The sequence below is a fragment of the Labrus bergylta genome, chromosome 4 (assembly GCF_963930695.1).
Source record: "Labrus bergylta chromosome 4, fLabBer1.1, whole genome shotgun sequence".
Classification (NCBI taxonomy): Eukaryota; Metazoa; Chordata; class Actinopteri; order Labriformes; family Labridae; genus Labrus; species Labrus bergylta.
The window spans coordinates 32,535,983-32,550,531 of NC_089198.1; the positions used below are offsets into that span (position 1 = coordinate 32,535,983).

The following is a 14,549-nucleotide window of genomic DNA, read 5'->3' on the forward strand; positions in this document are numbered from 1 at the left end:
TCAGTATGCAGTGCGTACTATTCAGAATGGAGTTTCAGTATACTGAACTTTCGTGGTCATTCAGTGGTCATTTTTTGTGTCCACCTCAGTATACTGAACATTTCAGTATGGATACTAACTTCCTGGTTTCATGCAGTATGGATCGGATGTGTGCTTTCAGGAAATGAATTGTATTTTACCCACAATGCTGTGCGAAATTAAACGTAAATCGTCACGTCATGTCCGCCTCCAAATCAAAACAAACGAGCGTGGATTTATTGAATCAATTTTTAATCTAGAGTTAAAGTCCCGACTGAAATCACTACTTTTAATTAACAACAGAAAATAAAACAAATGTCTGCATTATTATAAAACCTTTCTCCCTCTATTTAAATAATGATGTCACTATTTAAATGTGTCTTTATTGGTTTATTTTATATTCTGTATATTACTGTCTTTCATCTGTACTTTCCTTTATGTACTGTATGTTATTTAGTTATTTAATCTTTTACTTGATTTACATTGTAATATTGGCTTTTTTGTTTACCTGAGTGTATATGAGCATTACTCTTCTTGAATAAAGATAAACAAAACAAAACAAAAAAAACGGGTGGATGCGGCCGGTTCAGGAAACGTAAATGACGTCACTTCCTTACTGAATGAATCAGACGAAGTAGGGACAAATATCTGCCTACTGTGTGTGCATACTGAATAGTAGGTACTAACAGTATACAGCATGGATAGTACGTACTGCATACTGCCTACTGCCTACTGCCTACTGAAAGATTGAGTATGTACTTGGCAATTCGAATACGGCCAGGGGTAATCAGACACAGGAGAGACTAATAACACAGGTGAAGACAATGAGGGCAATCAACACTGGAGGGAAACACACAGAGGAAGGAATAAACACAAGACAAGAAACACTGAGGACAATTACAAAACTACATCATGAAACACTAAAGACACAGAACTCAAGAATGAAACAAAACACACTAGAACATAAAGAACACTAGGATATGAAGTTACAAAAATAACACATGAAACACTAACCTAGAAAACACACAAGGGAAACAACACCATCAGGGAAGAGTGAGAACTAAAAACAACAAGAAAACCTAAGCTCTGAAAATAAGAAACCAAATCATGACAAACTAATGATTAAGTTATGATTCAGTTCTTAGTAACTGCCCATTATGATGCCCCACTTCATTCTCTGTTACGTAATCATTAGCTACTCTGTAGAATTTGATAAGAAGTTGCTGTCTACCCATTAACTAATGGTTAACTAGTAGTTAGTTCCTTATTTGTTGCTTAGTAACTATGCACCGTGTGTACCTAGCTGCCTAAGTAATGGTTAACTAGTTAGTTCCTCATACGTTCCCCATAACTATTCCAAATGTGTGTACCTTATTGTACCAGTTTAACAAGAACTGGCTAAAGAAGGCCAATGTCAATCACCACACATGTCTAAACCATCGTGTTTAATTCATGTGTGACAATCAAAAGTGAAAAAGATCATGTCTCAAATTGTTTTGATTGTTATTATTTGACAGCGTTGCTCCCTTATCTATAACTAGGCACACAGACTTCTATCGTCGTGCTTTTTCCATGTCCTATTATTATTAAATTGGTTTTATTTTGTGCCTCTTGGGGGATTGAAATAATTAGTTTGAAGTGTGAGAGGATTTTTGCACAGAAGAGCTACATTTTTTTGGGTTGGTAACAATAGTTATGTCCGGACGTCTAGCTGGCTGCTTTTTCCCACCAGCTGAGTATCCATAGGTTTGTGGACAGCTCTGGTTGTAAAATATAATTCCCATGCATATTTGAGAGGCTTTCACTTCAAAAAACAGTCACACAGTTTTTGGTTAAACAACAATGTTGAAAAAGACTTATGTCAGGTTTGCTGTATTAACTAGATGCGTTAGATGCTAAGGTCTTCTTTTTATTGTACAGTAATTGAGTTTCTTAAGAGACACACTGTGCAGTCTGTTCATTGTGCTTTCATTTGAAATGAACGTGGTTACTTTCTGCTGTTTTCTCTGGCCTGCCTCATCTCTTGCCCCTCGCCATTTTGTCTGTCTTCATCCACTTTGTTGTCTGTTACTGCTCTAATTTCTTTAATATTCAATAATAATAATCACTGTATACACAGTGATTGATTAAATTAGACTCTTAGAAAATGACTATGGTACATTTTTAGAAATTGAGTTAATCCAGCTTGCCTTGGAATCATAGCAGGCCCTCTTTTTCAATTACTGAATGTATCATTTACAGAGATGTTTTTTTGAACATTAAAATCATCATAACAAAAAGAGTTTCAAAAACGAGGTATTATCTACATTTTCTTCTCCCTCTCCCTGGCAGTGCTGCTATGTCTCTTACATTTTCTATCTCGTACACTGTCACACCATCCTACCCACTAACTGGCTGCTAGGCAACATGGCCCTCTGAATGGGGTGTATTTTTATATCCTTGTGTTCAGGGCTAGAGACATTAAGAGGAGAAAAACATCCCTACTGTAGTGTGGTTTACGGTGTGTGTGCACAGAAACCACTGAGGCTTTTGCTTTGAAATGATCATCAACGTGTATGCTTTTTTAGATATGCATGCCATGATGTAATAGAGAATTTACATCACCTTTGTTTTACAGTTCTTTTGAAGAAAATAAATAGAAAAGCTAGTCGTGGTAATGTCTGTAAGTCTGCAAGCTCATCTGCATTTGTTTTATTGTTCTTTGTCCTGGGAGTTTTCAGTTCAGTCTTGTATACAGATCATGTATTAGACCCCCCCTCTGACAAAGGACCAGGGGGGACTCAACAATTTTTTGGTTACATTTCTGAACAAAAAAAACAATGTTCATGCCACAGCAGGCAAACACTGGTTAGGTTAGGAGAGAGTCTGTATTAAAAACAACATTAGATTCAATTCCTAAAGAGTTGGGACGTTGTGTAAAATGTAAATAAAAATACAATTTGATGATTTGCAAAAAAATTGAAACCCCATATTTGATTGAAGATGGCACAAAGACAACATTTCAAACTTTTAAACAGAAAGTCCATTGAAAGTTGGGACAGTTGTAAGATCAGCAGGGGTGTGTCAGTGGAAATGATGGAAGTGTTTTTGATGACAGGGAACGTTCTGTTCAAGTAGCCAGGAGGTTTACAGCCTCTATGACCAGGAATCTTGACACTCAGAATAACCAAGTCAGAGTGCAATGGGAGAGAAAGGAGGGAAATGACAGACATTAGTTAGTTTTTATCTCTGGAGATCAATCAATCAATCTTTATTTGTATAGCGCCAACTCATAAAAAGTGTTATCGAGACACTTTACAAAAAGCAGGTAAAAGACCTTACTTATTGTTATGTTACAAAAACCCAGCTTAATCCATCGGACCACTTTAGCAAAGCTAAAGCTAAAGATCTGAACAGGAGAAGCCAGAAACAATCCAGGGGGAAGTTATGGCTTAAGTGTGAGTGCGTTAAGATCTCTCACTCAAGGTCTTTTAGAATTGGTTCATGGTCATAAAATGAAAACACTGAACCACCAAACTACAGCAGGTCCTGCTGATTGTCAACAAATGATGAAACTTTGTTTTGATGTTAGCCACCAAGAAGGATCCTGGTTCCTGTTGTAATCTGACCCCCTTTGAGTGAGTAGGTACAGTAAAGTTTGGAGCAGTTGGATGTTAATTCATACCCCTTTTAAGATCACTCCTCAGTCAAAGACCACCCTTGTGATCTTTTTTTAAAAAAATTTATGGAAAATATTTGTACCAATATCCTCTATCACTTTGATTCAGCTTGTCCCCTTGTTCCATTTCATCATATGCTCTGTTTATGATGTCTATGAGAAAAGATATATGTTTATCATGAAGCTTTTTAAATCTTCTCAAACTTGCATTCAAGGCTCTGGATGCGCTGCTCCGCAATCCAACAGCACAGCAACAATAGAATTTGTTCTTTAAGAGCTGAGTGTAATTAGTTGTTTCTATCTGTCCTTTAGCTGAGGGATTCAGAATACTTAAATAATTCTAGACACTTCTACCATTGCCTTGCTGTGTTTGTCCCATGAAGGTCATGATTGTACCAGTAGCTCCTTTAAGTTTACAACAGATATTTGAGTAGCATAAGTAGGAAGGTCTTCTGAGCGTTTGATCTGTCTGCTGGCTCCATGACACTTTGCTTGTTCAAATATCTTGGAAGCAATCATTCCAACGAGTAGGTTGATGCCAGAGACGAGTTTTTGAACCTTGAGATCCCTTAAAAAATGGTTGTTCATGTTCCTCCTCTTTTTCCCTCTGTACAAAGTGAAGTGTATCAGGATGATTTTGATGGCACAAGTCATACAGGGGTTGTTTTATATGATAATTGTAAAAGAAATCTTTCGATACCATGGCACCAGAAAAGGAAAACTTCTTTTTTACAATCACCAGCTAGTACACAGTGCTAGAACTGCAAAAATCACTGAACCCAAACCAACTAGCTCATTTGAAATACACAAGGCATAATGAGTAGGAACCCCCTCACTAAAATATGCATCGATGTGCCTGCCCTTCACATGTATTTTTGCTATGTTTGAGACATTTCTGTGTGTCAATCCTTGTGCAGTGGTATGGAGTTCACAGCCAACACTCAGGTTTGGACTGAATTCAAAACCCAGAGTGTCATCTCAGTCTCTCTCTTCTGTAGAGGCTTATGTGACTTGTGCATCTCTATGATGCACCAAAGGGGTTTTATAAAAGTGTTGGTATTTGACAAAAGCAGGAGCTTTGGGTTTGAAATTACTGATATGTTTTCAATTTAAACACAAGATATAAAGAGAAGTCGTAATTATTTTACAACCTTATCTGGTAAACAAATCTGTGGGGGCATTTCTCATCTCAATGTAGACATCTGCATTTACTAATGTAGTAGTTCACTGTAACTATGCTCCAGACCGAAACATTAAAAAAATATTTAAGCATTTGACAAATAAAACCAATTCATATAGAATGAAACGGTGTCATGTTGAATATGAGCATTCTTTTGGCACTCTTCTGTGGTCACAGTATGTTGGTGATGGGGGAGGAAGGGCCTTGCTGACTTTATTATTTTAATTGAAAGATTCTCAATTGTTCATCCTTACATGACTTTAACAGAATTTGAATTATCTGAAGGTTTTCTCCCCTCCACAACAAACTAAGCAAGTGTCTGTTGCATGAATTTTACTGTAACATTAGATGAGTGCTTTTTCTTATTCTTTGACGATAGACATCTTTTAAATGATGCATAATAACACAAATAAGACCCTGCCTAAGTATTAATTCTTCTGTGTTGTTTTTTTCTTCTTACGGTAGCTCCCTATCCTGGCCTCCTCTGTTGTCAGCCTTTATTTCCTGGAGCTGACGGACATTTTCCAGCCAGTGCATTCTGGGTACAGTTGTAATGACCGCAGCCTGTCTCTGCCCTACATCCTGCCCAGACAGGAAGTCTGCCCCTTGCCTCTGCTCTTCAGCTTGGCCTTTGCTGCTCCCACTGTTACTGTAAGTAAACCGCCTTGTCTGTCTCCCCACTTGACCTTACATTTAACTCACATTTGGATCTATATTTGTGCTAAACCACTGAAAATCATTCATTTGTTACAATAGGTTCTAGAGAGTTTAAACTATTTCAGCACGTTCACTGAGATGTGACAAAAGTTTTCCTCACTGCAACCTACTGTTAATTTAGGTCTGTTCATTGATCTTATGTCTTCAATTAGGTGCAACCAAATCAATCAACATTCTCCAGATTTCAGATGACCAGTGTTTGAAATGAAAATTACAACATTTAAATGAGTCTCCTTTTATGCGGCTGCAAGGGGCATAGGCTTCATTAGGACTTTGTACGCACTACTACTGGTGTGTGTGTGTGTGTGTGTGTGTGTGTGTGTGTGTGTGTGTGCCTCCTACAGGAGGTTTGACAAACAAATACAAAGAGACAGTATTCTGCAAATGAGTTTGTTGCATAGTCAAAACATCTACTCTGTCTTGGTCTGTGTGTAGATTCTGATAGGAGAAGCCATTCTGTACTGCTATCTATCCAGGAGGTCATCAGCCGCACAGACTGAGGCCAACATCAACGCTGCTGGCTGTAATTTCAACTCCTACATTCGCAGGGCTGTACGCTTCATAGGTGGGAGGACTCTTCTCTCATCTTTAATACTCACAGCTCGTTTTCTGTTTAAGCGCCTGAATGAACTACATAAACTAAAATGATTAACATCAGACATCAGCTGTAACAGTTACTGATGTTTAAAGAAGGGTTGGTTGGTAATGTTGCAGACTCTAGATAGTATGATAAGAATAAAATACACATTTGTTCTACTGTACCATCGTTTGCTTCTGTTTTGTATTCTTACAGGTGTCCATATCTTTGGCCTGTGTGTGACAGCACTGATAACGGATATTCTCCAGCTGTCTACTGGTCAGCACACCCCTTACTGGTTGGATGTTTGTAAACCTAACTTGACCCACATTAACATGTCCACCTGTGATGAAGCTTTTATTCTGGAGGATATCTGCTCTGGACAGGATGTTGGGCTCATCAATGCTGGGAGGTAGGAATTTGTTTTACTCAGTGAGAGTGGGAGAGGAAGTGAGTGAACTGCTCAGTGTCAGATCTGTGTAGGTGTTTATGGAGTCATTTTTAATGTTAAGTTTTAGCCCACACAGCTTCACAGACACACACACACACACACACAGACCTGCCTATTTCCCTTCCATTGAGATTACACATTTCCTCCCTCAACAAGTACTAACACAGAAAACAAAAGTGAAATCACAGTCACTGATCTGGTGAAGTAAGAGGTGTCGTATTAATTAATGTGTTACTGCTTGTTTTAAAGATGTAAGTCGTAACAACCTGAAAGTTAATTTATTTTGGCTGGTCACAAAGGGCTTTTTCAAACAACATTCTTTTTCCTGCTCTTTTGTGAAGTGTCTTAAGACAACATTGGTTATTCTACAATTCTACATTTCACTTAGCACACGCTTTTATCCAAAGCGACGTACATCAGAGAGTAAGTACAACACAAGCAAGGATCTAGAAAAAAGGGAACAATGTCAGTAAGAGCAAACGATCAGCTTTGAATCTGATTGGACACACAGGTGCTGACAGGAAGTGACCAGAGGCAAAGCACAACATTGAGGGCAGTTCTTGAGAGCTCTAATCAGTATAGAAACCATCTTATAAGTCATCGCTATCAAACAAAAACCATCGTCATTACCATCATCTTCATCAATAATATGGAGACCATCATCATTAAGTTAGTAGGTATTCATGAAAGAGCTGGGTCTTTAGCTTTTTCTTACAGGTGCAGAGGGACTCTGCAGATCCAATGGAGTTTGGAAGTTCATTCGACAGAGGAGAAGAGTCTAGTTAGAGACTTAGGACCCTGTTGTAAAGGTTGGATCAGACGCCTTTCATTGGCAGAGCGTAGTGGGCGGGAGGGAGTGTAGACCTGGTTATGAATCAGTGCTATACGAATAAAGATTGATTGATTGTCTAACAAGACAGTGGGGTTGAATAGCAGAATAAGACAGCTTAACATCAGGAGCTGAGTGCAGCTGGGGCTGAATAAAGTAAGTCTTCAGTCTTACCGACTTCAATAAGTGCACCAAGCCTGACTGAACGATCGTAGCTGCGCCAGGTCTCGTCCGGCGTGTTGCCAAGTTACACATTTCCATACATACAACTTCTTTTATCAAACTATCAACGGAATATATGGATAACACAAACCAGAAGAAAATTTAAAAATAATTTTAAAGATAGTGAATTAAGAAAACTCCTGGAGTTGTGAACATAACATCAAAACTTATGGGTTTGTAAAACTTCAAAACTGAACAACATGAACGTGAGTCCTGTGACCATCAATGCATCCCACATTTCGAGGCAATCACAAATTTAAATCGATTTCAAGTCCTACTTGGTCTTTGCTGCCTGCTCATGTGTTGGAAGGTGAATGAAAAAACTTATTCCCACCCGTCATTCTCTTGTCCAATGAACATTAATCAGGTTTCCCTCAGTGTTTTGAAATCCACTCTATTCTGCTGTCTTGAATATCAGAGTCTATTTTAATTAATCAAGCACCCCGCAAAGTTTATACACTTCAGAGTATATTACCTTTAAAAAAAAGAGATGATTATGACATAATTATAGAGAACAGCCTTGAAAAAGTGGGGTGCACACTCTAAGTGAGCAGGGCTAGAAAGGTAGGACTATTCTATGCAATTCAATTCAATTTTATTTGTATAGCGTCAACTCATAACAAGTGTTATCTCAAGACACTTTACAAAAAGCATGTAAAGTACCTTACTCTTTGTCTGTTAACATTACAAAAGAGCAGGTAAAAAGACCTTACTCATTGTTATGTTACAAAAAGCAGGTAAAAGACCTTACTTATTGCTATATTACAAAGACCCAGCCTCTCCATCATGAGCACTTTAGCAAAGCAGCAAAAGTTACAGTGGTAAGAAGAAACTGTCTTATTAAAATGCAGAAATCTTCGGCCGGATCCCCGGCTCATGACGAAACAGCCTTCACAGGCCTAGACTGCACTGAGCTTGGAAAGGGATAGGGGGAGAGATGGGATAAGATGCAGGAAGAGGGATAGGGAGCAAGGGGGTGGGGGAGGCAGACCGTCAAAAGCGCTCAGACGGCTAACGGCTAATCTGCTAAAACGAAACCTTTCCATAAATGATGAATGAACATGAAATTGTAGAGCGCTTTTCTCGTCTTCTGACTACTCAAAGCTCTTTTACACCGCATGAGTCCAGTATTAACTCATCCATTCATACACATTCACACACTGATGGTAGAGGCTGCTGTGTAAAGAGTCCATCAGAATTAACTATTTTGAATCAAGTATATGCAATTTCCCGCATTCTGGTGCATTTGAACTTGTTTTTAGATAGGTTACTTGTCTCCCTCCTTCATTGTTTTTCGGTCTGCAATCACTGACTACCCTGCATTAAGTTCTGGTGCACGACTTCTGTATATCAAAAAAAACTGCCTGACACCTTTCAGCACTCCCCTCAGAAACAGAGCTGTCTCCACCCGGCCTCTGACTCAGTCTTAACCACCTCTATCAGGAGACATGGAGATGCATTGAGCATCCTTTAATGTTGCTAATTGAAATAAGCTTATATTGTAGATTGTTGAAGATTTCTGTGATGTAAATCATAATAGGCCTATATGTACATTCAAAATGGGCCTTCTCCACAAAGCATGACTGAGGAGTTCAACAGTTCAGATATTGTTCAAATAAAAAAACATTCAGCCCCAGATTAAGCATAAAAACAACAAATGCTGTTTTGACTTGTAATGGCTGAATAAATGATGGTCATTTATGACAGTTGACTAGCTCTAATGCTAGCAGATGGATCTTTGTGACTAGAGCTAACGCTATATCCTATATCTATGAGAGCTAACATTATTATCAGAAAAGATGAACGAAGAATGCAATTTAGGTCTTTGGCCACTAATGGAAACACTTGGGCTTACACCTCTCTTCTTTGTAAAAAAAACCAACTCCTTATGTCCATCCCGTCCCTTGAACTATTGGAAACCAAATGATAGCAACAGAAGATTAAAAAAAACAACCTACACTCAAAATAAAGTTTCCTGGTACATTTTCATTGTTATGTTGAAATTAACAACAGTCTTAACATGACCTGAAATATCGGCTAAATATCTAAACAAGAATGCATTTTCAGCAAAAGCTGGACATTTTGACCATGACTTTGTCGCTGATGTTATCACGTTGATCAAACTCTACAGAGGCTCGCTTCACTGCATGTGTGACTATCTGTGGTGACTATCAGTGCGTGCTGCGAGTGTGTGTGTGTAGGAAACCAGGAAAACGGGAAGTGTATTTCTATTAATGTGGGCGTTCTCTTACTGATGGTGAAGCAATGGAAGAGCGCTGGATACATAGACCTGTCATGCATTAATGTTTTTGATGGCAAATGTGGATGGGTCCAAACGACTTATGAGGGGGACTCGACCCCCCCCCCCCCCCCCCCCCAGATTATATGGTGGCTACGCCCATGGTGGGTTGGTAGCTCTCTCTCTCGTCTTAATGCCTCTTCATCGATCATCCTGTAAACAAGAGGCACTCCTCCTCCTGTGTTTTATCGTTTTACAATCGTATTATCTCAGATACTAGTCTGACTTTCTAAACTTACGCTTGTTTCTTCTAAGGATTAAAGGTTACACCCAGGCTTAGAACATACATTTCTGCTCTTCTCCTGTGCTAGTGCTGCTCGATTTGGCAAAATGGAATCACGATTATTTTTGATTGATATTAAGATCACAATTAACAAACACGATTACTAATTTACACACACATTTATCAAACTTTAACAATCCTAATACTTTGAAAAACAAGCAATACATGAAAATTAGATAAGTGAAAAAATATGAATAATATGACAATATTAATATATAATTATAATAAATTGATCTGTGTTTTTGAGGCAGTGGTGATGTAGTCTTGTGGCAAAAATATAACAACAAACAATTAGAAAAACCTGTGGACAAAAGAAGCGCAATATGGCAAGCGGCGCAGTAATGGTTTAATCTTGATTATCTTGTTTTCATCATCATGGGAAGCCAAAATCTTAATTGAAACTCAATGAATTCCTCCGCACTAGGACATGCCCAGCTGGTGCACCTGGCTCCAGAGGTCAGCAGTTGTTACAGTGCAGCAACTTACAAGTTTCTTTCAAAGTCACTTCCCCTGATGAATATTCAGCAATGTCCTTAGCTGTCTTAATATGATAATTAGCAGGAAGGAACACTCAGACTTTCTATTTTTTTTCTTTGCAGGAAATCTTTCCCTTCACAACACGCGACTCTGGCTGCTTTTGCTGCTGTCTACATCTCAGTAAGTTCCTTTACTGCCTCGTATGACGTATGAGACTAGAATGTCAACAGCTGTTTCCACTTTCTGTTCTCAGTCATTTAATAGTGGTTTATGATTTTAATTAAAAGAATTAAGCATACTGTGTAATTTGAATTGGTTTTTGCTAATCTGGTGGTAATATTACTGATGTGGGGATTTCAGTTTTTAGACACGGATTAAAAGATAATGATGGCTCGTGCAATTGTGTGTTTCAGATGTACTTCAACACGTTGCTTACAGACTCAGCTAAGCTCCTGAAGCCTGTCCTGGTATTCTCTTTTGTCATGCTGGCCATTCTGGCAGGGTTAACTAGGATCATCCAGTTCAGAAACCATCCCGTGGACGTCTACTGTGGATGGTTACTTGGAGCTGCCATTGCCATTTACCTGGTAAAAAAGTCATTACCACTATGAGATCAATAGATCCAAAACTCATCTGATCAGCAGCTTCCAGTGCAGTAGATGTGGTTCATTGTAATATTCAGTTCAGCTTTATCTACTGAAAGGAGACGCCTGACCGCTGTGTAGGAACTAGTGATATTAGAGAGTGTATTTGAAAACTCCCACACACACTCATCCTCCAGCCCACACACACGCAGACACACACACACACACACACACACACACACACACACACACACACACACACACACACACACACACACACACACACACACACACACACACACACACACAGTCCTCCTCTAGCCCACACACAAGAATAGACTTATAAAGACAGGAGAAGTACTGACACAGATACACCCCCCCCCTCCACACACACACACACACGTACACCCAGAAACACACACACAGGCTCATAATAGGAGTTCTGTTTGCAGTAGGCCACATTGTTTGAGTCAGTTTAACAGTTACAGCTCTTTTGATGTGGAAGCTTTATTATTACCGTTTATATATTTAATTCTGTCAATTTATTTTTTATTACTGAATCTGTGCTCATGTGTCAATTATTTCAATTAACTTTCACTTGTATTTTTATTTAAATAAAATGATTTTACGTTACATGAAACACATACATGACATTTTTCAAAATATAACTATCATAACAACCCTACTGAAATATAAATAATGAATACTACTCAAACGTAAATAGATAATTAATTATAAAAATGTAAAACCTGTGTATTCACATATTACTGTCTCATTTTTGGCAAAAACAAAACATCTATCATTTTTATTTGTTATTATTACATTGAAATGTTCTGTCAAAATGATGACAACAAATCAATAATATATTTAAGAATCATATGATTATTAAATAATCACTACTCTGATATATATTATATACAAAATGTTTGATATATTGTGATATTTTATGTATTTTATAAGATGAAATATTATTTCTAAGAAATTTCTAAACAAAAGAAAGTCTTTCAGCTGGGAGCAGCCTGTCTTTGTTCACATAAAGGATCCAGCTTTTTGAATCTGGTTCACTAACACACACCACCAACACAGTACTCTTCAACTGCCTACACTTTTGTTCCTTTGCCTCTCCTGCAGGAAGAATCATTTGCCAGAGATTTGTGAGGTTGTGAAATATCAAGTCTTTATCTCATGAAGCATCATTTATCGCTAACATCTTCAAACAAATAATGACACTGTATGATATCCCTCATTTTAATGCAAAAAGAACAATACTGTGTTACTGTGAGAACAATGACATGTGTTACCCCTCAACTATACTTCCTCTCACTGTCCTGAAAAAAGAACTATACACTTACCTGGAAACAGTCATCAATCAATCAAATCAATTTTTATTTGTATAGCGTCAACTAATAACAAGTGTTATCTGGAGACACTTTACAAAAAGCAGGTAAAAGACCTTACTCATTGTTATGTTACAAAGATCTGGCCTATCCATCATGAGCACTTTAGCAAAGCAGCAAAAGTTACAGTGGTAAGAAAAAACTGCCTTGCTTGACACAACCACTAGCCACTGGGGCTAGTGGTTTTCCAAAGTTACTAGTCACAGCATTTTCACAGCCACAATTTTATTGTTTGGAAATTACGTTTTGTTGTATCGGTTTTTCTGCCCATTTTTTTTTCATTTAATTTTTAGCACTGTGCAATTCAACACCGACCAATATTATTGATCCCATATTTTAATATAAATCTAGTTTAGAGTGCATAGAATGTGAAGGCATTGAGGGGCTTTTTCAGGGAGAAGCTTTAGGATAATCAACTACTATTTTTATTTTATTTTAAGATTTTACATTCAAATATTTGTTTTTACTCAATACACATTTGTGCACATTTGTTGCACACCTGCTATCAGAAAGCATTTAAGGATGAGTTGGAGAAAAAGTTATATGCATTTATGTTACCATTGCTTTAACTATTCTAAAAGGTTTTCCTACAATCCCACACATTTCAAGATACAATTAAATCAGTAGTGTCTGCACCAGTACTCACCTTTTCAATAAAACAACTTTGAACAAATTTTGAACATGACACAGTAATGTTCAAATACATTCATACCTCGTCGCCGTGTAAAACATATTTACTACTTAATTTTACTATGTAGTCACACAACATTATAGGTCATATATTATGCAAAATACACTTGAAAGGGACGTAACCCCTCCCCCAGGTGGGCGACACTTCCATATTTACGTGTTTGAGTCTTAACAATAGGACACAGTGCAAGAAAGCCCGAGACACCCAAGCCCTTCCAGAGAGGGGGCGTGTTCAGACACAGCTCATTTACATATTTAAAGGTACAGACACAGAAACAGCCTGTTCTGAGCAGGGCTGAAATAGAGGGGTTTATAGACATGATCAAATACAGGATCGGAGTGGATTTAGAACAAGACACTTCACACACATGTTTTGAGGAGCTAAGATAATTGTTTGAACTTCTTGAAATTAGTAGCCTTTAAGAAAATGTCAACCTAATAAGAATTTCTATGAAAACGCCTGTAAATTAAGAAAGAGAAAATTTCAAAGGCTTGGAACTTTAACCGCAGCAATATAAGCTTTTTTTATATTATTCGCCAGAAACACAAGTCTATCAACTTGATCAGGATCCAGTGCAGCTACTGTTTTTCTTTACAATATTACCTGCTGACCATCACCCCTGTTCAGAGCGACAGAGTTTTAAGCATGGTGGACACAAATATTTGCGAGTCAACTTGGAGACTTGCAGATATCTTTTGCATCCTGTGTGTCTCCAGAGAGTATATGAAGAATCAACAATCTTCATACTGTAAAAGGTTACTTCAGGGTCTAACTTTTTACCCTCACTACTACCAAATGGGGCTATTTACGAGGACAATTACTGTAAGACGCTGCTGTCAGTAGCAAAAAGAAAAGCAGGCACAACTTGAGTGATGCATTGTTCAAGATGGAGTTCTCTTCATTAGTTTTTGTGTTGCCTTGTGGTGTCATTTGAGTCTGCTAAATAAGTCATACAAATTATCAGTAGAGAATTAAAACAAATTAAAATTAAGTTGTATCCAGACAAATTATTATTTTTTAATTAAACAGAAACATGTTTTTTAAATGCACAAGCTGGTGGGGTAACTAGCTGAGAAATATCATAAGAAGAGGTGTATGAGTGAGGAACTGAAAACAAAAGAATGAGGTTAAGGTCTAATTTTTTGTCCTGCTACCAATTTCTGTTT

General features: G+C 37.8%; 1 protein-coding gene across 1 annotated transcript in view; it reads left to right on the forward strand.

Moving 5' to 3' along the window:
* Positions 1-14,549, forward strand: part of LOC109981168 (phospholipid phosphatase-related protein type 4-like) — a 38,746-nt gene that overhangs the window by 8,754 nt on the left and 15,443 nt on the right. Inside the window, exons 2-6 of the mRNA XM_020629842.3 lie at positions 5,322-5,507; positions 6,009-6,138; positions 6,367-6,562; positions 10,834-10,891; positions 11,125-11,298. Coding sequence (XP_020485498.1) covers positions 5,322-5,507; positions 6,009-6,138; positions 6,367-6,562; positions 10,834-10,891; positions 11,125-11,298 — 744 coding nt within the window. The remainder of the gene's footprint in view (positions 1-5,321; positions 5,508-6,008; positions 6,139-6,366; positions 6,563-10,833; positions 10,892-11,124; positions 11,299-14,549) is intronic.